Source organism: Haliotis cracherodii, unplaced genomic scaffold (genome assembly GCF_022045235.1).
Source record: "Haliotis cracherodii isolate W230 unplaced genomic scaffold, xgHalCrac1.p SCAF_21, whole genome shotgun sequence".
NCBI lineage: Eukaryota > Metazoa > Mollusca > Gastropoda > Lepetellida > Haliotidae > Haliotis > Haliotis cracherodii.
In genome coordinates, this window is record NW_027266277.1 from 579,655 (window position 1) to 603,374 (window position 23,720).

The 23,720-nt window shown below is 42.0% G+C and overlaps 1 protein-coding gene across 1 annotated transcript; it reads right to left on the reverse strand.

Annotated features, from left to right (window-relative positions):
• Positions 1 to 3,405: 3,405 nt before the first annotated feature.
• On the reverse strand, positions 3,406 to 23,401 carry LOC139470754 (general transcription factor IIH subunit 2-like). The gene is made up of 14 exons (XM_071253038.1): positions 23,209 to 23,401; positions 22,427 to 22,541; positions 20,817 to 20,903; positions 19,937 to 20,042; positions 19,072 to 19,177; positions 17,348 to 17,438; positions 14,460 to 14,547; positions 13,600 to 13,676; positions 13,158 to 13,188; positions 12,676 to 12,739; positions 9,193 to 9,299; positions 8,634 to 8,739; positions 6,687 to 6,723; positions 3,406 to 3,955 (listed from the first exon to the last, which is right to left on the reverse strand). The coding sequence occupies exons 1-14, from the start codon at positions 23,262 to 23,264 to the stop codon at positions 3,818 to 3,820; spliced, it is 1,209 nt and encodes a 402-aa protein (XP_071109139.1). The 5' UTR covers positions 23,265 to 23,401; the 3' UTR covers positions 3,406 to 3,817.
• Between the last annotated feature and the right edge of the window lie 319 nt (positions 23,402 to 23,720).

Sequence of the window (23,720 nt, forward strand, 5' to 3'; positions counted from 1 at the left end):
AGCCTTTCATCACAAACTTTGGTTTTATAACTTTAATCAAATAGGAAATGTTTTCAAAGACTTCCAACAACAGAGAAATTCTCCCCACAATAATATGTATTTTATGATAGACTTTTATAGATAGATATCAAACGTGACAATAATCTCTGAATAATGTATTCAGCTGTTGGCGGTTGTTAGGAGACAGTTAAGACAAATATACAGAGCCCCTTCTGCATAAATAGTCAAAAACATTCAACACTAACAAAACGCATGGCCGACTGGATAACCTACCTGCCCAAGGCAGAAAGAAGGCTCTTACAAGTGCTTTGCTGCAAACAGATAAACCGGAAGACAAATTATTATCAAATATACATTAAGCTCCAGCGATAAATATTGACATCACATATTGTGCGATTCACCTGTGATGTCCTCAACAAGAGCTAGTGAGTTCCGTTCGACAAAATCAATGCATTTGTCATTAAACGTGGTGACCTTACATATAGTTACATCTCTATCTTTGGAGGTTCAGGACAATTTGTCCAAATGAAAGCAAATGCCATTTTGATTTTACTGAGAACGAATTGAGTTAAATACTGAACGTCCTTGAATATAACTTATGTGAAATAGAGACATTAAGGCATTCCCGAAGGCAACAATTATGTTCCTTCCTTGTTTATCTGTACCTTTATGCATACGAGACAGAAAGCGGATGGCAAAATCGAAACAAGGCAGTTTGGCCAAGAGAAGTTTACCTTAAGATTCAGGTGTATCGATAATTTGAGGTGAGATGAGGTGAAATGGGGTTTAACGTCGCGTCCAAGATTATCGCACTTATATAGCAACGTGCATGCATGTGTGTGTGTGTGTCTGCTTGTACTAGTCCGGACTGATGCCGATTTATAGTGCTAGCTCACTGAGATACCATGACGCAGTTTAACATGAATACCCCCCTCAGACACAGTATACTGACTCCGAGTCGACCAGTCCTTGTTTTAGCCCCTTAATGCCGAGCGCCAGACAGGGTAACAACAAGTACCATCTTTTAACGTCTTTTGGTATGACGCGGTCGGGGATTGAACTAGACCACTAGACCACGGAGGCGTTCCGATAATTTGATATTATTCAACAATAGACAATCCCCCACCTCAACTGGAAATAAAAGAGACCAATGAAACAGCCTCATCTGTTTTGTATTTAGATCTATGCTTACAGATTCAGAGTGACAAATGTATGATTGGTTGGTTGGTTTTTTGTTTAACGCCACACTCAGCAATATTCCAGCAATATGACGGCGGCCTGTAAATAATCGAGTCTGGACCAGACAATCCAGTGATTAACAGCATGAGCATCGATCCAAGCAATTGGGATCGATGACATGCATTAACCAAGTCAGCGAGCCTGACCACCCGATCCGGTTAGTTGCCTTTTACGACAAGCATAGTCACCTTTTACAGCAAGCATGGGTTGCTGAAGACCTATGAGAAGATGAATGACTCCAACCTTCCTATTGTCAAGTTCCCCTGTATGTCGAGAAAATATACCAGCAGCTCAAGCTTGGTGGTTACATTTCACAACGTTTGAGGTACATGCTCTTGCTCCAAAAGTGTTGGACAAGGTTACATTTAACGCCGGAAATGGAAGATATGTGGAGGATATTTAAAATTTTAGCCACCAGTGACAAAAATGATGTCCGATTATGACTTTACTATAGGTACCGTGTTCTTGTTTAAACAATTGACAATTCATGGCTTTGCGAAGGGCGCCAGCGTTGGCGCGGTATAGGTACACATTTCGTGAAGAGCTGGTACCAACACTACTTGATAATGATTCAATCAATCAATCAATCTTTATTTCAAGTACTGAAATGGCCATAGGCCTATAGTACATATATACATACAGTAGCAAAAAAAAAGAAAAAGAAAAAGAAAAAAAGATTGATTGATTGATAATGATTCATGAACACACGCTCATGACAGAGTTGGACGATAGATCTCTTATGATGATGGAAAAGGGGCTCTGCTGCCTTTATTCATATAAGGATTGACTGTGTATTTTTTTCGGTTCATCGAGGTATGAATCGAAAAGCCGATGTGCAAACTGTATGAATCCGCGTTGCAAGCGGCGAATCTCGCAAGCGGCGAGAACTGCAACAGTTAGACTGTAGTGAGTGAGTGAGTATGGTTTTACGCCGCTTTTAGCAATATTCCAGCAATATCACGGCGGGGGACACCAGAAATGGGCTTCATACATTGTACCCATGTCGGGAATCGAACCCGGGTCTTCGGCGTGACGAGCCAACGCTTTAACCACTAGGCTACCCGACCGCCCCAGTTAGACTGTAACGAACGGGAAGAAATATGTCCGGGAGAAGGCGGCTGTTTCAAATCACATGGTCAGTTACCGCCAGATTCAATTATTAGTTCACTGAGAGCGGGAAAACACAGTTGGGAAAATGCTAGTAGAAATTAAACCCGAAGACATGAAAGTTGAACCGAGGCGAGCGAGAAATAAACAGGCGAGCGAGCCTGCACGTTTGCTGTTTCATTCATTCTCGGCCTTCGGTTTCAAAGGGTAGTTTGGACAATGAATATGCATGAATGTCGCTAAATGTCCTGTGCATGACGATACATGTGAGCAGAAAGGGAATTCCTTCGACTGTAATATTGGGATTCGCAGCAATAAACGAAGTGCGCCTCGGTGGGCGTGGTTTAATTTTTTACATTCATGAGGAAATGAATGCAATAACACGTGACCAATTCAGCTGATCAGAATGCAGGAATTTCAATGAACACAACGAAAATTTGATTTTTATCTCAACAAATAACAACACTGATCCCTCATATTTGAACAACTCTTGCATTATTGGTAGAGATCTCTGATTCAAGATTCAAACGACATTAAGGGCAGGGATCTCTCAGTTTCATGAACATTTAAATGGCATTACTGGTAGAGATGTTTCAGTTTCAGTAAGTGAATGAGTATGCTTTTATGCCACATTTAGCAATATTCCAGCAATATCACGGCGGGGTACACCAGAAAATGGGCTTCACGGGTGACGAGCGAACACTTTAACCACAAGGCTACCCCACCGTCCCCTCTCAGATTCAACAACATTCCAGTGACGCTTGTAGAGGTCTCTCAATTTCCAGAAAACTCTGGTGACATTACTAGTTGATATTATACATCTGTTTCTCAAGAAGATTCAGGCAACATTACTGGAAGGGACCTCTCGGTTTCAAGAACATTCAAATGTCACTAAAGGTGGAGGTCTCACAGTTTCGAGAATATTACAGGAAGATTCCCATGATATTACTGGTTGAAATCTCTCGGTTCCAAGAACATTCCTTTGAAAATTAATTAAAAATTAATTAATAACATAACTAAAATGACAAGTTCACTTTGATCCATTTATTTGCATCCTCCTCCTCCTCCTCCTCCTCATCATCATATATTGTGTGTTAACAGTAACAAGTGAATGTTCTGTTTGCTTCTTGTCAAACACCACACTCAGCAATATTCCAGCAATATGACAACAGCCTGTAAATAACAAATTACGGACCAGACAAGTCAGTGATTGAAAGGAATGCAAAGACATTCTATCAACCAATTCATCCAGTCCGCCCACCAGATCCATTTGGTCCGCTTGAATGACAAGTACAGTGTGGTGGGGATCAATTACCCAAAGAATGTTACGTGAGAAATATTGCAGCCATATCGGGGCAGCGACAAAGTCTGTAAAGGCCTGTCTTGTCTTCCCTCCCAAAAGTACAACAACGAGCAACGGAAGCCCCATAATGGGCTTCACACACTGTACCCGTGAAACATCTTCATCTGATCATGTAATCATGGGTATTTGAGACTGGAGCTGGGTCCCCCTGAAGCTTGAGCACCCAGGGCAGGAGTGGAGTGTCTCGTGGATGAACAGGTCGCAGTCCAGACAAAACAACTGGCTGCAGCTCTCACATATATACACCTGGAATAGAAGCTACGTGTCAGTGAGTGAGTTGTTATAATATTACACAGTGCTCAGAATAAGCTATTCATCTACTCCCTGCAAACTAATGTCGTGTGGGTTCGAGAGCTTTATAGGACTCAAAAATACCACGATACTTCCACAAGAAAGTGTGATGGCAAATGATCATGATGTAACTGTCATCGTGGAGTTTGGCAAGGTTGACAGAATGTCCGTTTATAATTTCAAAATAAATTGCTGATTTGCTCATCGAATACGCAGGGTTACTTCACAATATTTTGATAGTACCACAAATTTTATTTTTGTAGCGTATTTGTCAAGTTCGTTGCGTATTTGATACGCTTGGATTTTATTTTACTGCGTATTACTGCATTTCTGATGCGTGTTTTACGCAGATATGAAGCTTATCTTGAGCTCTGATTACAGGTCAATATATCACCAGGGGTATAAATCATTTCGTATTTCAAGTTGATGACATAAACGGAACAAACACTCCACTTTCCGTTATTTCTACTGGTCCTGTGAACCCCATCCTGGAAACGGAACAAACACCCCACTTTCCGTTATTTCTACTGGTCCTGTGAACCCCATCCTGGAAACGGAACAAACACCCCACTTTCCGTTATTTCTACTGGTCCTGTGAACCCCATCCTGGATCAATCAGGCAGGGGTGTTTAAAAAGCATGGCGGACTTTTCCGACCTATGATAATAAAGTGCTGGTGTGCAAGTGGGAAAACATCATTTAGTTGCCCTTGACGGTGTTAACTTTGAAACTTAGACGATACACTGAGTGCTTCGAACATAATTTTGAATTACCTCCCTTTACACAAACTCCTCGCTGGATTAGACTGGTTCCCTGTCCTAATGCTTTAATTCTAGCTGTGACTGTCGTGTAGCAGTGTGTGAACAGAAGCAGGGTACCAGTCTACTCACTGGATAAAAATCCCATTTGGAATTCCATGGTTAATTCTGATAGTCACTTTAACATTATCAAGTCGAGATGTCAGTGTTGGTTGGTTTGTTGTTTAACGCAGCACTCATCAATATTCCAGCTATATGACAGCGGCCAGTAAATAATCAAGTCTGGACCAGACAATCCAGTGATTGACATCATGAGCATCGATCCACGCAATTGGGATCGATGTCCATGCATCAACCAAGTCAGTGAGATGTCAGTGTAGACGTTTCCAAGTTAAGAATGTATTTTTTTCGAATTTTTCTGATTGGCTGAACTGTTAATATGTTAACTAATCAAACATTGTGTATCTCTTGATATCATATTTCCAGTTTAACTGACATGGATGATCCTCTGGACAAGTTTTTCAATATAGAAATAAAGACAACTGTAAATATAAACGATAAAAAATGAAAAATAAAAGTGGAAAAGAACAAATCATATGAAATAAAACGGAAATGGATCTTGGTTGGGTTAGGTGAGTTCCAGTGGTTGACCATCGATAGTGACACTGGCTTGTCTAATTGCCTTTTTTCCTTTCTCTGATTTAGCAGAGCAAGTTGAAAATCAAACTGGGCAAGAATAGATTTTAAGTTTACTTTGTTGGAAATTTTGGTATCTGAACACCCCTCCCAGGGTTCGATATTCTACTCACAAGGACACCGTGGAACCATTGTCTCATGTCCAGTTCCAATAACATGATGCAGAACTTGGTCAGAAAATCAAATCAAACTATTCTTAGCATAAGGGGTGAGTGAGTGAGTTGGGCTTAACACCGCTTGGAACTGTATTCCAGTTATATCCCAGCGTGTCCACGTAAAGAAGCCAGAAGTGATGCAGGTCTCAGACGTTTATCACCTGGTGAAACCCACGAGCAGGGCTGACAAACCTAGAAAAATAATCGGGTGAACCGGTATTTGAACCCATGATCATTGGATTCCGGCCAAGCTCCTTCCCAGCGCGTGACACCTTCGTTACACTCCCAGTAACATCGCTGCCACCAGTGTGGGCGCGGCCATTACAAGAATCTCGAAATTTGCCCTCTAATCCCAAATGCAGTAACGTTGATACTTTTGTTTATGTCTTTGGGGATGCCATCATATTTCATTTTGAAAAGGTTTACGACTGACCATATTTTCCAGATGAATTTACTTTGTTGTTTTAATAATCAGATTGGTTCGAGATTGCAGACTAACGGAAAAACAACCAACTTCTCCTTTACATTCTTACTATATCAACAACAAGAATGTTTTAATGAAACAGAAATTCAAATTGACAAACGAAGAAAGCAATTTAGCAGCGATAAGTGTATTTGGCGTCACGACAGTCGTCACTGGTTTGTAAACATAAGGGTCATTCGGCTGCGAGTTGGTTGTGGACACCTATTCACAGTGTTTAGACTGGTGGCAGCGATAGTATAGAGAGCTCCGGGAACGTACTATCGCTGTGAGGAGTTACATCTTAGACAACTGTGCCACCTGTGCCCCTCTATCGATCTTAATTTCAAGGAAAACAACTTTTCCATCTAAATGTGCATTTATATGTCTTCTGATTTAGATAATCCATATAACATTTTGGATTGATGATTTAATGCTGAACTCTTGTTCAGAAAAGACATTTTGATTGGTATTGTTGATTTTTATCTCATTGCCTTTGTTAATAAATTGATGGGGACATTACGTCGCCTCTTTCAACAAGTAGAGGTTGATCATGTTGATGGATACATGTTCTTACCTGGAATGCAGCAAAAATCTGTATTTGACAATAACACTCACGTTTTGTTCTGTGATTTGAATCTGGCAAGAGTAGCACCTGTAACAAGAGGAAACATTGTCCAAAGTGTTGTCGTGAATGAATGATCCAACACACATAACATTTCAACCACATAATGAGTGAGTGAGTGAGTGAGTTGGGTTTAACGCCGCTTTTAACAGTATTCCAGTTATATCGCGGCGTGTCAGCTTAATGTGGGAGGAAAGCCCGAAGTGATGCAGGTCTCAGACGTTTACCACTTCAGTGAAACCCACGAGCACGGGTATGGTGCTTACAAACCTAGAAACATAATCGGGGCGAACCGGGATTCGAACCCACAATTATAGGTTTCTGGCGTGCCCAAGGGACGCAACTCTGCACAGCGAATTGCGGCGCCTTAGACGACTGGGCCACCCGTGCCCCCACCACATAATGAAAAATGATAAGTAAATTACTGACGAAAACTTGGTGATGTGAGGTGAGGTGAGGTGAGGTGAAATTGGGTTTAACGTCACGTCCAAGATTATTGCACTTATATAGCGACGTGCATGCGTGTGTGTGTGTGGCTGCTTGTACTAGACCGGACTGATGCCAATTTATAGTGCTAGCTCACTGAGATACCATGCAGCAGTTTAACATGAATACCCCACTCAGACACAGTATACTGACTCTGAGCCAACCAGTCCTTGTTTTAGCCCCTTAATGTCAAGCGCCAGACAGGGTAACAACAAGTACCATCTTTTAACGTCTTTGGGTATGACGCGGCCGGGGATCTCCGGGCGGACGCTCTACCACAAGACCACGGAGGCTGCACGACGAAACGAGATTTGCTGTGTTTCTGTCTGATCCAATACTGGACAGAGGTATAAGATATACAACATGCTTGATTAACATAGTTTCAACGTGTGCTGTTGGTTTCTCTTGATTTTTGTTTTTGGATAATACATTGTCTCTGAACTAAGCATTTTCAATAATTTTCAAAATTCATGTTGTCATAAATGTGCATATTTTCCTGAGGCATGGCGTTAACCAACTATAAAAGTCCAGTTCCCACTTTTTGCCGAACTAGGCTGGAATTTCTAGGCTTCATAGTAGCGGCACCAGTGGCTATTACGAGTTCTGTCCCTTCTATGTCCCTCCTATTGATCAATCAGATTCCAACTCTCATATCACTTGCATTCACTTCAAACAAAAAGGAGTTGCCCAGTCAAAACGATCTGATCACTAATCAAGAACAAAATTGTAATAAAACAGGTGTTACTCCGCTAAGTGCATCAAATCATTTGCGCACCTTGATTAAAAACATGAAAAGATTTGCAAACTGTCGGTCAATGCACAGTTGGCGGTACACATATTCTGCAGTCAACCGAAATCTGCATGTTGAAATCCATGGTGTTTATGTACCGGATGTCTAGTTCATTACACAATATGATTGGACTATGCATAGACTTGTTAGTCCAGCTAAAATGTTACTCCGGAATTCCAGGCTAGTTCAACAAGGGTGGAAACTGGACTTTTATAGTGAGTTAATGCCCTTCCTTTAGGGAAAATGAAATGTGCATTTCAATCAAGTTTGTTGCTTCGATCTCACTCAGCAGTATTCCATCTGTATCCCCATCCAATATCCTCCACCCCTCTCAACATACCACAGGTCATAAAGCTGTTTGACATTGGAGATAATGACAAAATTGTCCACCATCCTTTTGTTTGTTAGTTGTTTAACGCTGCACTCAGCAATATTCCAGCTATATGACGGCGGTCTGTAAATAATCAAGTCTGGACCACACAATCCAGTGATTGACGTCATGAGCATCAGTCCACGCAGTTGGGATACGATGACATGCATCAACCAACCCACACGACGCCATTAGTCGCCTCTTACAACAAGCATAGTCGCCTTTTATGGCAATCAGGGGTTGCTGAAGACCTATTCTCTATCACTATTGTGGGTGTCCACAATGCAGACTGACTTTGGATTGGCTGACAAGTTTGACACTGGGGTTTCCTTGAAAGCTGGCAGTGGAAACAGATGATGGTAGGACCGGGCGAGGTGCGGGGCAGACACTAGCGTCAAACCTGGAAATAGAAATATATCATACAACAATATAGGAAGAAACTACGTGAGTGAGTGACATCTCAGTGACATCAAAACATGGTCATAAACAAAGGTACTGGTGAAATCTATTTGTTATATCTGTAGTCAGATACTCGTGAAACCTGGTCCACCATTTTGATGTCCCCACAATTCATTCACGTCATCCCATGAAGATCCAGGTCAGAATATATCCTCAGCTGCCCATGCTAGGGCTAAGATGCGACGATGCTTGTCGTAAGAGGAGTCTAACGGGATTGGCTGGTCAGACTCGCTGACTTGGTTGATTCATGCATCGTATCCCAATTGTGTGGATCGATGCTCATGATGTCAATCACTGGACTGTCTGGTCCAGACATGATTATTTACAGTTTGCCTTCATACAGCTGGAATATTGCTGAGTGCGGTGTAAAACAACAAACATGGCCGCCACCTACCACAAGCCTTGCACTCTATGGGCAGCTCACAATATTTGCTCTTGCACTGGGGACAGAAGTAGCCGCTGTTGCTGAAGCCTTGGCTGCCAGACTTTCCATCGGCATGGCTGGAAAATAAATCAGTTATCGGCATTTTGTTCTGATTTCCATCCCTACAAGGAATTAATTGATCGGGTTTGGTTTAAAACGTCAGTCAAGCAATGGAGTATGGGGCCATCTTGTTTCTGACATGCATCAAAACTCCATTACAACAAGAAAGATCTTCAAAACATTATTTATGTTAGGGCAGATCATTGTTTTCTGGGATCAGTTACAACCAATATCAGATGATCCTGGTAGGACAAAGGCCCACAACTCTGCATAGCCACCAGTGAAACCGATAAAGCAGGAACACCAAGAAATATAATATTTGTTTGTGCTCTCCGGAATACTTGGCAATAGTCAAGGAACTTCATGGCAGCTTGTAAATAATTTAGTATCAACCAGACAATCCATACAGTCGGAGTACAATGACATGCAATCAAGAAAGCCAACAAAACTGACCACCGAATCTATAAATCACCTTGTGTGACTGGAACAGGTTGCTGGTGACCAATCCTCACCCACACGGCTTCAGAGACTGGGTTTAACATATCATACCAGTGTCGGCCATGGAACTTTCCTACCAACCCACTGTCTGTTGTGTGGCACCCTGACTATCTGTTGTGTGGCACCCTACCCCACTGTCTGTTATGTGGCACCCTACCCCACCACCCCACTGTCTGTTGTGTGGCACCCTACCCCACTGTCTGTGGTGTGGCACCCTACCCCACTGTCTGTTATGTGGCACCCTACCCCACCACCCCACTGTCTGTTGTGTGGCACCCTACCCCACTGTCTGTTGTGTGGCACCATCCCCACTGTCTGTTATGTGGCACCCTACCCCACCACCCCATTGTCTGTTGTGTGGCACCCTACCCCACTATCTGTGGTGTGGCACCCTACCCCACTGTCTGTGGTGTGGCACCCTACCCCACTGTCTGTTGTGTGGCACCCTACCCCACTGTCTGTTATGTGGCACCCTACCCCACCACCCCACTGTCTGTTGTGTGGCACCCTACCCCACTGTCTGTTGTGTGGCACCCTACCCCACTGTCTGTTATGTGGCACCCTACCCCACCACCCCATTGTCTGTTGTGTGGCACCCTACCCCACTGTCTGTTGTGTGGCACCCTACCTGACTATCTGTTGTGTGGCACCCTACCTGACTATCTGTTGTGTGGCACCCTACCCCACCATCCCATTGTCTGTTGTGTGGCACCCTACCCCACTGTCTGTTGTGTGGCACCCTACCTGACTATCTGTTGTGTGGCACCCTACCCCACTATCTGTTGTGTGGCACCCTACCCCACTATCTGTTGTGTGGCACCCTACCTGACTATCTGTTGTGTGGCACCCTACCCCACCATCCCATTGTCGGTTATGTGGCACCCTACCCCACTGTCTGTTGTGTGGCACCCTACCCGACTATCTGTGGTGTGGCACCCTACCCCACTGTCTGTTGTGTGGCACCCTACCCCACTATCTGTTGTGTGGCACCCTACCTGACTATCTGTTGTGTGGCACCCTACCCCACCATCCCATTGTCGGTTATGTGGCACCCTACCCCACTGTCTGTTGTGTGGCACCCTACCCCGCTGTCTGTTGTGTGGCACCCTACCCCACTGTCTGTTGTGTGTCACCCTACCCCACTGTCTGTTGTGTGGCACCTATCCCCGCTGTCTGTTGTGTGGCACCCTACCCAACTATCTGTTGTGTGGCACCCTACCCAACTATCTGTTGTGTGTCACCCTACCCCACCATCCCACTGCCTGCTGTGTGGCACCCTATCCCACCACCCGACACCCTGGCTGCGTGTCCCTCCTGGGGTATATGTACTGCTGAAAGCACCACCTATTCACCACATACACATGGATGCCGAGAGCACCACCTATTCACCACATACACATGGATGCCAAGAGCACCAAGTACTTACCACATACACATGGATGCCGAGAGCACCACCTATTCACCACATACACATGGATGCCAAGAGCACCAAGTACTTACCACATACACATGGATGCTGAGAGCACCACCTATTCACCACATACACATGGATGCTGAAAGCAACACCTATTCACCACATACACATGGATGCCGAGAGCACCACCTACTCACCACATACACATGGATGCTGAAAGCACCACCTACTCACCACATACACATGGATGCTGAAAGCACCACCTACTCACTACATACACATGGATACCGAGAGCACCACCTACTCACCACATACACATGGATGCAGAGGGCACCACCTACTCACCACATACACATGGATGCTGAAAGCACCACCTACTCACCACATACACATGGATGCTGAGAGCACCACCTACTCACCACATACACATGGATGCTGAGAGCACCACCTACTCACCACATACACATGGATGCCAAGAGCACCACCTACTCACCACATACACATGGATGCCGAGAGCACCACCTACTCACCACATACACATGGATACCGAGAGCACCACCTACTCACCACACACACATGGATGCTGAGAGCACCACCTACACATGGATGCCGAGAGCACCACCTACTCACCACACACACATGGATGCCAAGAGCACCACCTACTCAGCACATACACATGGATGCTGAGAGCATGACCTACTTACCACATACACATGGATGCCAAGAGCACCACATATTCACCACATACACATGGATGCCAAGAGCACCACCTACTCACCACATGCAGATGGATGCCAAGAGCACCACCTCCTCACCACATACACATGGATGCTGAGAGCACCACCTACTCACCACATACACATGGATGCCGAGAGCACCACCTACTCACCACATACACATGGATGCTGAAAGCACCACCTACTCACCACATACACATGGATGCCGAGAGCACCATCTACTCACCACATACACATGGATGCCAAGAGCACCACCTACTCACCACATACACATGGATGCTGAAAGCACCACCTACTCACCACATACACATGGATGCTGAGAGCACCATCTACTCACCACATACACATAGATACCAAGAGCACCACCTACTCACCACATACACATAGATACCAAGAGCACCACCTACTCACCACATACACATGGATGCTGAAAGCACCGCCTACTCACCACATACACATGGATGCTGAGAGCACCACCTACTCACCACATACACATGGATGCCGAGAGCACCACCTACTCACCACACACACATGGATGCTGAAAGCACCACCTACTCACCACATACACATGGATACCAAGAGCACCACCTACTCACCACATACACATGGATGCTGAAAGCACCACCTACTCACCACATACACATGGATGCTGAAAGCACCACCTACTCACCACATACACATGGATACTGAGAGCACCATCTACTCACCACATACACATGGATGCTGAGAGCACCACCTACTCACCACATACACATGGACGGCTTCTCCCCCTGGTCTCGGTCAGCATTCAGCGTGTGGTGGGGGAAGCCTGCATCATCAACACTCAACTTAACCAGGGTTATGAGTCTCAATTTAATCAATAACGGTTGTGTGAAATGCCTAGTTTGACAAAGAACTCATCCTTATTTGGTCACATTTTTTCCCTTTTCACAATAAGGAATAAATTCTTATTTTACAAAGTACCTCAATCTAAGAAGGAAGTTACTCTTGGCTCGCCATTCAAGACCAAATTTGAATCAACCTTGATTCGTTCTTTTTGCTTCCCAAACCATGCTTTTAGAATCTCTTTTTAAATCTTATTTCATTCATGTTAATATTAATCTGCTTCCAAAAACATAAAAATACATAAATGATATTTGTTCAAACAGAAAGAAGATGATGATGATGATGATGATGATGATGATGATGATGATGATGATGATGATGAAGATAATATTTTTACTCACCCATTCTGATCAAAGAGGATTCTGTATTTGACTGAAACAAACCAAAGTACAGTAACATGATGAAAATTCCCAAGCATTAAATAGTGCAAAAAGTACAGCAACATATTTATTTCTCAATGAAAAATAATTATAAGCATACCTCTTGTATTGACATAACAGTGTGTTCCCTTTCCTCGTACATCTTTTCCACACATTTCAAACATATTTGTTTGTGAAACATTTTTGACTTATGACTTATAATCGCAAAGATACTACCGGGTATCATGAATTCAACTTATTGTATCACAAATTTGTTAAATTGTATCAAGTGTAGAGCTTGTTTTCATTTTATCATCATAATCTTTATATATTTTCTTTTTATCCACTTGGGACTTATTCTGCCTCAATTTCCACATCACTGTCATGTTTAGAGTTTGTCCAACAGACACTGTGAGGAGCTTACCGTGGCCGGAGGGGGAGACACGTGTTGGTACAGCAGATCTTTGAAGTGAGACTCGTCTAGAATCACGTTGTACTTCCCTGCAGACAGTTTATCATGATACAGTGGTAATGTCATGGCATACAGAGTGGAATCGGTCTACACCAGAAATATGTATGACCAAAAAAATATCCATTTCAGACAGTGGTCTGGATCAATGAGATATTCGCAAGAGTTACGTCCCTTGCTTTGCTGTCATGGTATGAACATACGCAATTGTTCATTTGTTTGTTGTTTAACGCCGCACTCTATCTACTATCTTTTAACGTCTTTTGGTATGATGTGGCCGGGGATCGAACCCCGGACCTTCCGCTCTCCAGAGAAATGCTGTACCCCTAGAACATGGAGTGAGTGAGTCAGTTTTGGCTTTACGCCGCTTTTAGCAATATTCCAGCAATATCACGGCGGGGGACACCAGAAATTGGCTTCACACATTGTACCCATGTCGGGAATCGAACCCGGGTCTTCGGCGTGATGAGCCAACGCTTTAACCACTAGGCTACCCGATCGCCCCAGTTAGACTGTAACGAACAGGAAGAAATATGTCCGGGAGAAGGCGGCTGTTTCAAATAACATGGTCAGTTACCGCCAGATTCAAATATTAGTTCCCTGAGAGCGGGAAAACACAGTTGGGAAAATGCTAGTAGAAATTAAACCCGAAGACATGGAAAATTGAACCGAGGCGAGCGAGAAATAAACAGGCGAGCGAGCCTGCACGTTTGCTGTTTCATTCATTCTCGGCCTTAACGCTTTAACCACTAGGCTACCCGACCGCCCCCCTAGAACATGAAGGTGATCACAGATGAAGGACGAGCCTGACTCACCATGTGTTTTGTGGCACAGTTTCTTGCACACCCGGACCTCCGCCGCCAGCCCTATCACCGAGCAGCGCACATTCAACTCCTCCAGGTTCTGTGGCCAAGAAATAACAAGTTCTTCAGACAATCACTGACAGAGGCTGAGGGCCAAATATCAGCTCGTGTTCAGAGGGGTCAAAACATATTTTTTTCTAATTTGCACCTACTTGACATTTTATTGCCTGTGACAGCATTTTCACTTTGGTGACAAACTGAATGTCATAATATCTTTTAAAATTTCAAAATTCAAAATGATATGAAAATGAGACTATATATCTTAGGGAGCATCCACTTGAATCTGAGGTGGGTGAGGGTGACTTTTTTAAAAGAATGGTTTGTTCACAAATAGACCCAAAATGAATATTTTGTTAGCAGCGGTGTAAAAAATGAAGTTTATTTGGTGTATTGTTCCCTAACATAAAACAATTGATGCAAATGAATAGATTGTTTGATGTTGCTCAGTTCCCCCAAACATTCCTACCCCCCTATACAAATCAAATGGATGCTGCCCCTAACAATAGACAGGTGCACGACTGGACAACTGAACTTGACTGTCAGTCAGTCAGGTGAGCTGATAAAATACATGAACTCTAATACTTACTTACTTACTTACTTTGGAGATTTAACGTGCGCTTTCCGACTGATGCGTATTTCGCACACGGGCCCGGCCAGGCCATTTATTGTGTTTCCGAAAGGGGCGAGGGTGGTCTGTGCAACCCAAGAGGGGGCTTTAGGGGTTGCTTATATAGAATTTGGGAATTTTGAGATTTGGAATAGATGCCGATGGGGTTGGGGAGGAGAACTAAGGGAGCTGGGTATGGTGGATGATTGTTTGTTTATGTGATTTTGATTTGGTAGGTTATTATGGTTTTAGATGCGTTTTATTAGTTCCGTTTTTATTAAGAATACGCCTAAGGCCTTGAAGTTTTCTAGTTTATTTTGTGGGTTTAGTATTGCTTCTAGAGTGAGAGCCTTGTTTAGATTGAGGGTGGTTTGTAATGCGGTTCGATGTGTTAGGTAGTGTGTGCAGTGGATGAGTGCGTGTTCTGGGGTTTCTGGTTGTTTGCAGTGTGGGCAGTTACCTGTAGTGTGTTTTTTAATTTTTTTTAGGTGGTTATTTAGGTTGGTGTGTCCTGTTTGGAGTTTAGTGATTACTCTGTCGATTTTTTTTGATGGATGGAGAATTTTTGGTTTGGTTAGTGGTTTGCTGAGCACTCTTTTGATTTGGCTATTTGAGTTTAGATATAGGTTATGCCATTTTTTTGTGATTTTTTGTTTGTTTACACTTTTAATTTCTGATTTTGAGATGGGTAAGTTTAAGCTTATTTCTGGGATTTTGAGGGATAGTTTAGCTGCTTTATCGGCGTTTTCATTACCGTATATTCCTACGTGGGCGGGTATCCACAAGAAGGTTATTTGTTTGCCTGCTTTTGTTAGGTCGTTGGAGCTTTTAAGTATTTGATTTATTAATTTAGGTCGGTCATGGGTATTTTTGTTTTGGAGGGCTTGTAGTCCACTTAGGGAGTCAGTAAGTATTAGGATTTTTTGGTTGTTTTTTGATTCTTGATTGTGGAGGGCTGAGGCCATGCCCATTAGTTCTGCCGTGAATATTGATTGGTTATTTGGGAGTCGGAAGGATTGTGTGGTTTTAGTTGGTTGTGTGGTATGGACTCCGAAACCCGTGTGTTTGGAGGTCGGATCTGAGGATCCGTCCGTGTAAATGTGACACCAATTTGGCCAATTTTTGTGTATGTATGCTAGTGTGGTAGTTTTAGCTATGTTTGGGTCGGTTTGTTTATTTATTTGGCTAGCTAGTGTTGTGTCTATTTTGGGTATTTTAAGTTTAGGGGTGAAGATATTTGATTGTTTGCAGTTTTGTTTAAGATTTTTAATTTGGTGTTCATTTAGGTAGTTTGTTATTCTTTGGGATATTGGGGTAAGTAAGGGGTGTTTACGAGCTAGGGCTTGGTTTTTAGGGCTGATGTTTTGGTTTATTAAGTTTTGGATGAGAGGGTTTGATTGGGACGCGGCCCAGAAATTTAAGCTTAGCTGTTCCCTGCGTAGACTTAGTGGCATTTCTCCTGTTAAGGCCTGAAGTGAGGTGTAGGAGGTGCCATGTTGGGTGCGTGTAATGAGTTTGAGAGCCTGATATTGTATTGAGTCAAGTTTTTTAGATAGAGAGTTGTTTAGGGTGTTGTATATGGCGCAGCCGTAGTCTAGTTTTGATCTAATTAGGGATATGTAGAGAGAGAGGAGAGTATCTTTGGAGGCTCCCCAGTTAGAGCCAGTTAGGCATCTTAGGGTGTTTAGGTCTTTACTGCATTTAGTTGTTAGGTTTTGGATGTGAGCATCCCAGGTGAGATGTTCATCGAAAATAAGTCCTAAGAATTTGGTTTGTTTTTGAAATTTGATTGTTTGATTGTTTAGCTGGAGGATTGGGGAGGCGGGTTTCATTTTTTTATGTTTGAATACTATTCCTGTTGTTTTTTCTGAGTTAAGGGAGAAGCCCCATTTGTCAGCCCATTGTTGTATTTTATTAAGAGATTTTTGGAGTAGATTTTTGGCCATTTTCATGCTTTTAGTGCGGATCCAGATGGCTCCATCATCCGCGAATTTTGATGTGTTTACTTTAGGGGATAGACCCTCGAATAGATCGTTTATCATTATATTGAAGAGGGTGGGGCTGAGGATACTGCCCTGTGTGAACTCTAATACAAAATATCAAAATAAGTATTTTCTAGATTTGTCTCAGTTATGCAATTAATACTTCTAATTTCAATATATTGGTGGATCAAAAATACCATAGTGTCGATTCTCATAAAACACTGTGCGCGCGCACTCACGCATATACCTGCCTTTATTGTGGCATCAATGTCGCCAGGATCACACGTTGACAAACTCCCCAACACTACCAGCACTTCCCGACTTGCGTGACTTGGCATATGTCTGCAATTGGATAAAGGGAAATATTACAAGATACTGTAAATCTTGAAATTAATGCGAGCGTGAATTAAACGCGAAAAATGTGAGTGGTCTTAACTCGCATTATTAAACATCGATTTATATCAACAATAAGACATAGACATATGCTGAAAACAAACAACTATGTAAAACAGTTTATTGAGTAGCACTTGTAACAAGTATGTAAACAATGTCATTCAAACACAAATTACATCCTGAGAATTGTCACTGCTGGGGTTAAGACAAGCGATCTACTTGCTCATGTCATCACTTATCACACCTGCAAGTCCAGACAGACACCACCCACGCAACACTGTGTCTGTTATTTGCGAGTGCGTCAGACTGCGTCACAAGCCAGCGTGCATGCATTGTTTAAGCAGAAGTACTCTTCTGGTGCTAATAAGCTGTGCTATTTGGTGTGTGATTGGATTAATGTAAGGTTGGATTAAGGTGAGGATTCTCCTGTATTGTCTTTAGATATAAATCCACTGATGCTTCAGAGGAGAGGGGTGTCGCATTCATATTGAGTCGCATTTTTGGCTAGGGGCCAGCGGTCGCATTCTTTTGGAGACGCATTGATTTCATGATTTACAATATTTCTTTCATTTAGCAACACGGTACCAGTTTTGGTACCAGTAAAATCCTAGATATTTTTTATATTTGAATACTTATCCTCCATTACTCCATAATGCATTTACTTCTTGTTTTTTATAGAGAAAGAGCTGTGTGAGGTCCAGCTGAAGAAGAAGTTGTTTGAACTAGGTGTGTGGCGAACCCTATCACACAGCTTCAACATGAACATGGTAGGGGTGATGCCACGTGTCATCACATTACCGCTGTCAGCCAAGGAAGAAAGGCTGATGTTTTGAAACATCTTTATTATTTTCTTCAAGATATACCTTTCATTTAGCAAACAAGCTGTTGTGATATAACAGTGCAAACTGCTGAGGTTAACAACATTCACACGTCAACTATACCAGAGTTTGAGTAGGCCACACATTTTAAATTTTTCATTTCACAGGCCCACCACCCCCACTGAAAAGAAGCTGGTCGAAGAAATAAATTAAACATAATAATATTTATTTTTATCATGTTTCCCGTTAGTAATATAGACCCTCTCATACAACATAAAATGTTATATATATACATATATATATGCCATATATTTCGCAAAATTTCGCAAACAAATGACAAACAAGAAGTTGACATCAGCCAATCAGATAGCAGCTTTCACGAGCACGACAGCACGAGTTTCAAACTACGTTTTAAAAATATTTTGACAAAGTTATCGATTCAAAATTTGAAAACTGAACAAAAGACTGGAATGGCAATATATTTGCGATTTTAGATATTTTTCAAAAGTCAAAAGATTCTGTAAAAAAATTAGGAAGAATCAGTCATGAAGTCATTTACCATTCCTGTGAAACAAAAAGCACAAATATGGTGCCAGCATCATACTCATGAAGAATCTCGGAACACAAGATCCAACATATCCTGGCACAGCTGTGGGGTACAAGAGTAATGTGTGCCAATTGGTGGCGCCTGGGACAACTTGGTCAGCCATGACACCTGACTACAAAGAGTTCACAGAGAAAAACACAAAACAAACAGGACCCACTTCAAAGTCTGCATGGCCAGTTCCATGGAGTTCTGTAAAGACGGCTCGCCTTGACACGCTCTGTCTGATAATCCTTGAAGAGCTGTGATGTGGCGCCTTGGGTTGCCTGAAGATTGAGTGAGTGAGTGAGTGAGTGAGTGAGTGAGTATGGTTTGAGCAATATTCCAGCAATAACATGGCAGAGGACACCACTCATACATGTCTATGTTCAATGTTCATACTATTCTCTTTATCCTCAACAACTATTCGTGGGATAATCTCGAGTTTGGACTATCAGTGTATGAAATATAGGTGAGGTGAGGTGAACTGGCTTTAACATTGTGTTCAAGATTATTGCACTTATAGAGCGATGTGTGTGTGTGTGTGTCAATTTCATGGTGCTCGCCCATTGAGATACCAGACACAGTGTACTGACACCAAGCTGACCAGTCCTTGTTTTAGCCCCATAATGCAAAGCGCCAGACAGGGTAACAACAAGCACAGTGGGATCGAACCCTCGGCCATCCGCAAACCAGACGCTCTACCACCAGATAAAAAATCTAAATTCCACATCATCATCATCATCATCATCATCATCATCATCGTCAAACAGGCAAGGATTTCATGTGGACAAACCATTAGATCATAATCAGTTTGCATCTGGATTTCAAACCTACAATAATCTGATACTGGATAAACAAAAGTCACATTCACAGTCTTAAGCCATTACCAAGATCATAACCAGGGCGAATCTGGTATTCAAAACCCAATATCAGCACTGCCTGGCAGTACTAAGGGAGACAACTCTGCATTGGAAACTACCAGTGTCATAATCATATATCAGCAATATAGGTCATGCTAACTATTCAGTCTTATATAAATGTACCTCCAAGTTCTGTGAGTTTTTCTGCACGCTTGTTCCGTGTGGTGAGAATGCCCAGCTGGCTGATGGGGTTCTGATCAAAGTACTCTTCAATGAATTTCTCACAAAGCTGCAACAATGATAATATCCAAGACTTGACTGATAACAGTGAGGGAGTGAATCAAGCATTTTTGAATTATTGCCATACATGGCTCACACAGAACATTGTAGACATTCATACCTTATGGCAACAACTCCATGAAAGTTCAGAGTTATTTGAATAGGAAGTCCAGTCTTTGAAATTTATGATATTTCTTGGAGCCTTGAAGATTTCTGTTACAGTATCTTAAATTAAGGTCTAGGGCTGTGACGAGTCCAAATTAACTACGCGGGTACTCGACACACTATTACCCGGCCCTACCCGGATACCCCCTATAGGTCTCAAAGTTGGGTACAAAATGTCGGAATTGTTTTACTGCAGCACTGGCAAAAACTAATTAGATACATGTATAAAACGATCTGATCATGCATACACTGCAGTTGACAGACGCTTTATCCTCACTCGAACATATAAAAGTCAGAACGAATGCTTGCATTGTGAGAAAAAAATGCAAACATTAGCAATACTTGTAGTGTAACCATTGAGTTTCATTGTTAATGTCATTACAGCATATCACATGACAGTGGACTAACCACGGATCAGGGTAGTCATATGACTACACGGGTCCTACTCAGGACCCACCCGAACCGTGTCCCCGAGCATCCCAGTCCCAGCGCTACTAAGGACCTAATACATCTTTCATTTTCAACTTTAATGTTTAGGAAAGTGACCCCTGGAAGTTTTCACTCAAACACTGAAAAAGCTGAATTCATCACAAATAGTAAAAGTAAAGCATGCTTTTACCTTTATGGTAGAGAACAGTCTTGTTGGTTTCAGATCTTGATCATTCATTGAGCTTGACATGTCAATTATCAAATAAAGATGTCGCATCTGAAGAAAACACAATTTTAAAAACATGGGCACAATGTTAATACATAGAGAACCCACCCAAGTGTCTTTTGATATCAAATGTATGTTCACCATATCAGCATGTTTACTTCCCTTGGGTTTTTCTCTCCTACATAGCCTTATTATTGTTATATGGCAATGTAGTTTTTTTGTTAACAATGATTGCAACTGTATTACATTGTTTCTGTTGAGATTCAGTAGAAGTTCATTCATTGTATTTGGACAATGATTAGTTGTCAGGGATGTAGTACAATTTAATGTAAGCAGTGGTGAGGAAGTTAGTATATTTAGATGCTCTAATTATCTTTAAACTTCCAGAACAGCATGGATGGATGCCAAGCATTGTGGAAACATGTGGAATAATCTGTGACGTTCTAGTGACACTGGACTGGTCTGGCACTGTGTAGAAAGTGCTCGAAGCTGGTTAGGCTATATAAGTGGAGCGGGCCCATCCCTGTCTCATCTGACATTTCATCTGACATTACATCAAGACCACCTTTGTATGAAGATCACTTATAACTCAGATACCCAGCCTAGGCCTATATCGGAAACTTAACCCCTGTTGCGGATAGGTGAATATTATTATCACTGAACTATTTGATATCACCACTGCCATCATATTTTGTATTTGATACTGCCATTCAATATTGAACAACCATTCTATTGAATACTGCCATTGTAATTGCTGTGCAGTAGTTTGCACTGATTTGTAAACCAAGTTAATTGAGTAATACAACTGTTGATATTATATATATGTTGGTGGTTTGTTGGTTTCACATTAAATTCATTAGATACAGATTTCTTGGTTAACACTTTTGTTTTAATTTAGGAATCAACATGTAACACGTACCAACACCTGAAGCCAGAGTTTGAAACTTACATCAACGAGTGTTGATATATTTGATATAAAAAGACACAAGGGTGAAATTCTATTTACGATTCCACATCATTCTTCCCACTACTTCAGTTTCCAACAGTAATGTCCAGTGTCTTGAGTGTAACAAGTACAGTCAGCTTGGGAGGCAGAGAGATGAGGGATGTCATTTGATTGTGACATCATGGTAACCGATGAGATGAGATGAAATTTCTCTGAAGCAATATCACCTTCATCTAACCCAAGCTATATCTCCTGTTTTGGATGATGAATTATTATTTCCCAGGGAGATTTTTGCGGAAGCAAGTTCCACAATTTCCACTAAATAAATGTTCAGATGTTAACCACTTTGGTGAAACTTATGAGAATGAGTATGGTGCTGACAAACAAAAAAAAAACATTATCAGGGTGAATCAGGATACGAACCCAGGACAAAACGATGTAAACTGGTGCTGCCACACCTAGAAATTATCACAGAAAACCAGGACTTGAAACCACAGCAATAGGTTTCAGGCATGTCTACAAGGACAAAGGGATACAAGGTGTGGCACCTCAGACGACTCAGCCATCTGTTGCTCCCCTTAAAAAAGGAAGGTTCAAGATGCTGTGTGGAACTGGAAGTTGTCATTACCATTCCCAGCCGTATATTTCCGATCTTCTCCAGCAGCCTCCTCTTCTTGGCCTTCTGGATGATGTCATCCACGCTGGCCTGTAGTGAGCCAGCATCATCCTCGATCAGGGCCTCCCTGAAACACAGAAAAGTGTACTTATGATAATGATGATGATAACAATCAAACTAATAACAACAAGAAGAACAGCAAGAATAATAATACGTCCATTTATAATGCATTCGACTCCATTCACCATATGAATGCTCATGGCGCTCGCTATTATAATCCCCGTCTTTGAAAAGTGTGCACTCAAATCTTGAAGCCATATTTCTAACTAAATCACTTGTCTGAGAAGACAACTTCAATAAACAAACAGATGAAGCATGAAGGCCAAACATATAGACATCAACATTTCCACATGAGCTTTAGGCTTAGATGACGAAGATGATCATGACAGGTAACTATTTTATTTCAAATTATTTCAGTCTGATTTGTTTTTGGTTCATGGACTAGTGTTGTAAAATGCAGTGGAATGCGACAAAATACGAGACATTGATAGATGACAATATTTGTGGATGATAGATGAGATCCAACAATATTAAGAGAAACAAAGAATGAATAAACATCGCCAAATCGTACAAAGCGTATATATTACTACATAAAACGTTCTCATCGTTATTAAAAATATGAGGTGTCTTTTTCGTTAGACAATAAGTCGCCGTTTACGCCAGAGGAAATCGGTGACGTTTCGTTAACCTGCTCTGTGACAATGTCAACATTAACTGGCATAAGCGTTCAGTACCAAGTTTTTTCATATTCTGTTTCCCATCTATATCCCTTTTCATCTTCGTCTGCCATGGTCGGATGTTACTCTTCGTTATACAGCACTAACCGAGGTGTGTAATTTGAGACTAAATCAAAGAATACGATCTCTGTAAGAAAACAAGAATCACGCCGAAACAGTAGTCATCGAGAGTTACGTCCCTTCGCGTCTGCACAAGCAAGCTCCTCGCAGCAATATCCCTAGACTGGTTTAAGTGCCCAAGAGCGTTTGCGCTCCTTGCGGCACTATTTTATGCAGATCCAAAGGACAGGCTACCATTCTACCGGTAACCCAAAACGGACCATCACTGTGAGGAGCTTGTTTTATGCAAAGCTAAATATTTTCGTATTTTCAACTAGATAATGTTGATGTTTTTTTTAAACTATTCCTATTGAAATATGTTTTTTGAACTTTTAGATCATAATACTTTCTCTAAATCGACACATACTTTTCTCCACATGACGTTATACAGAATGCGAAACCAAACTTCC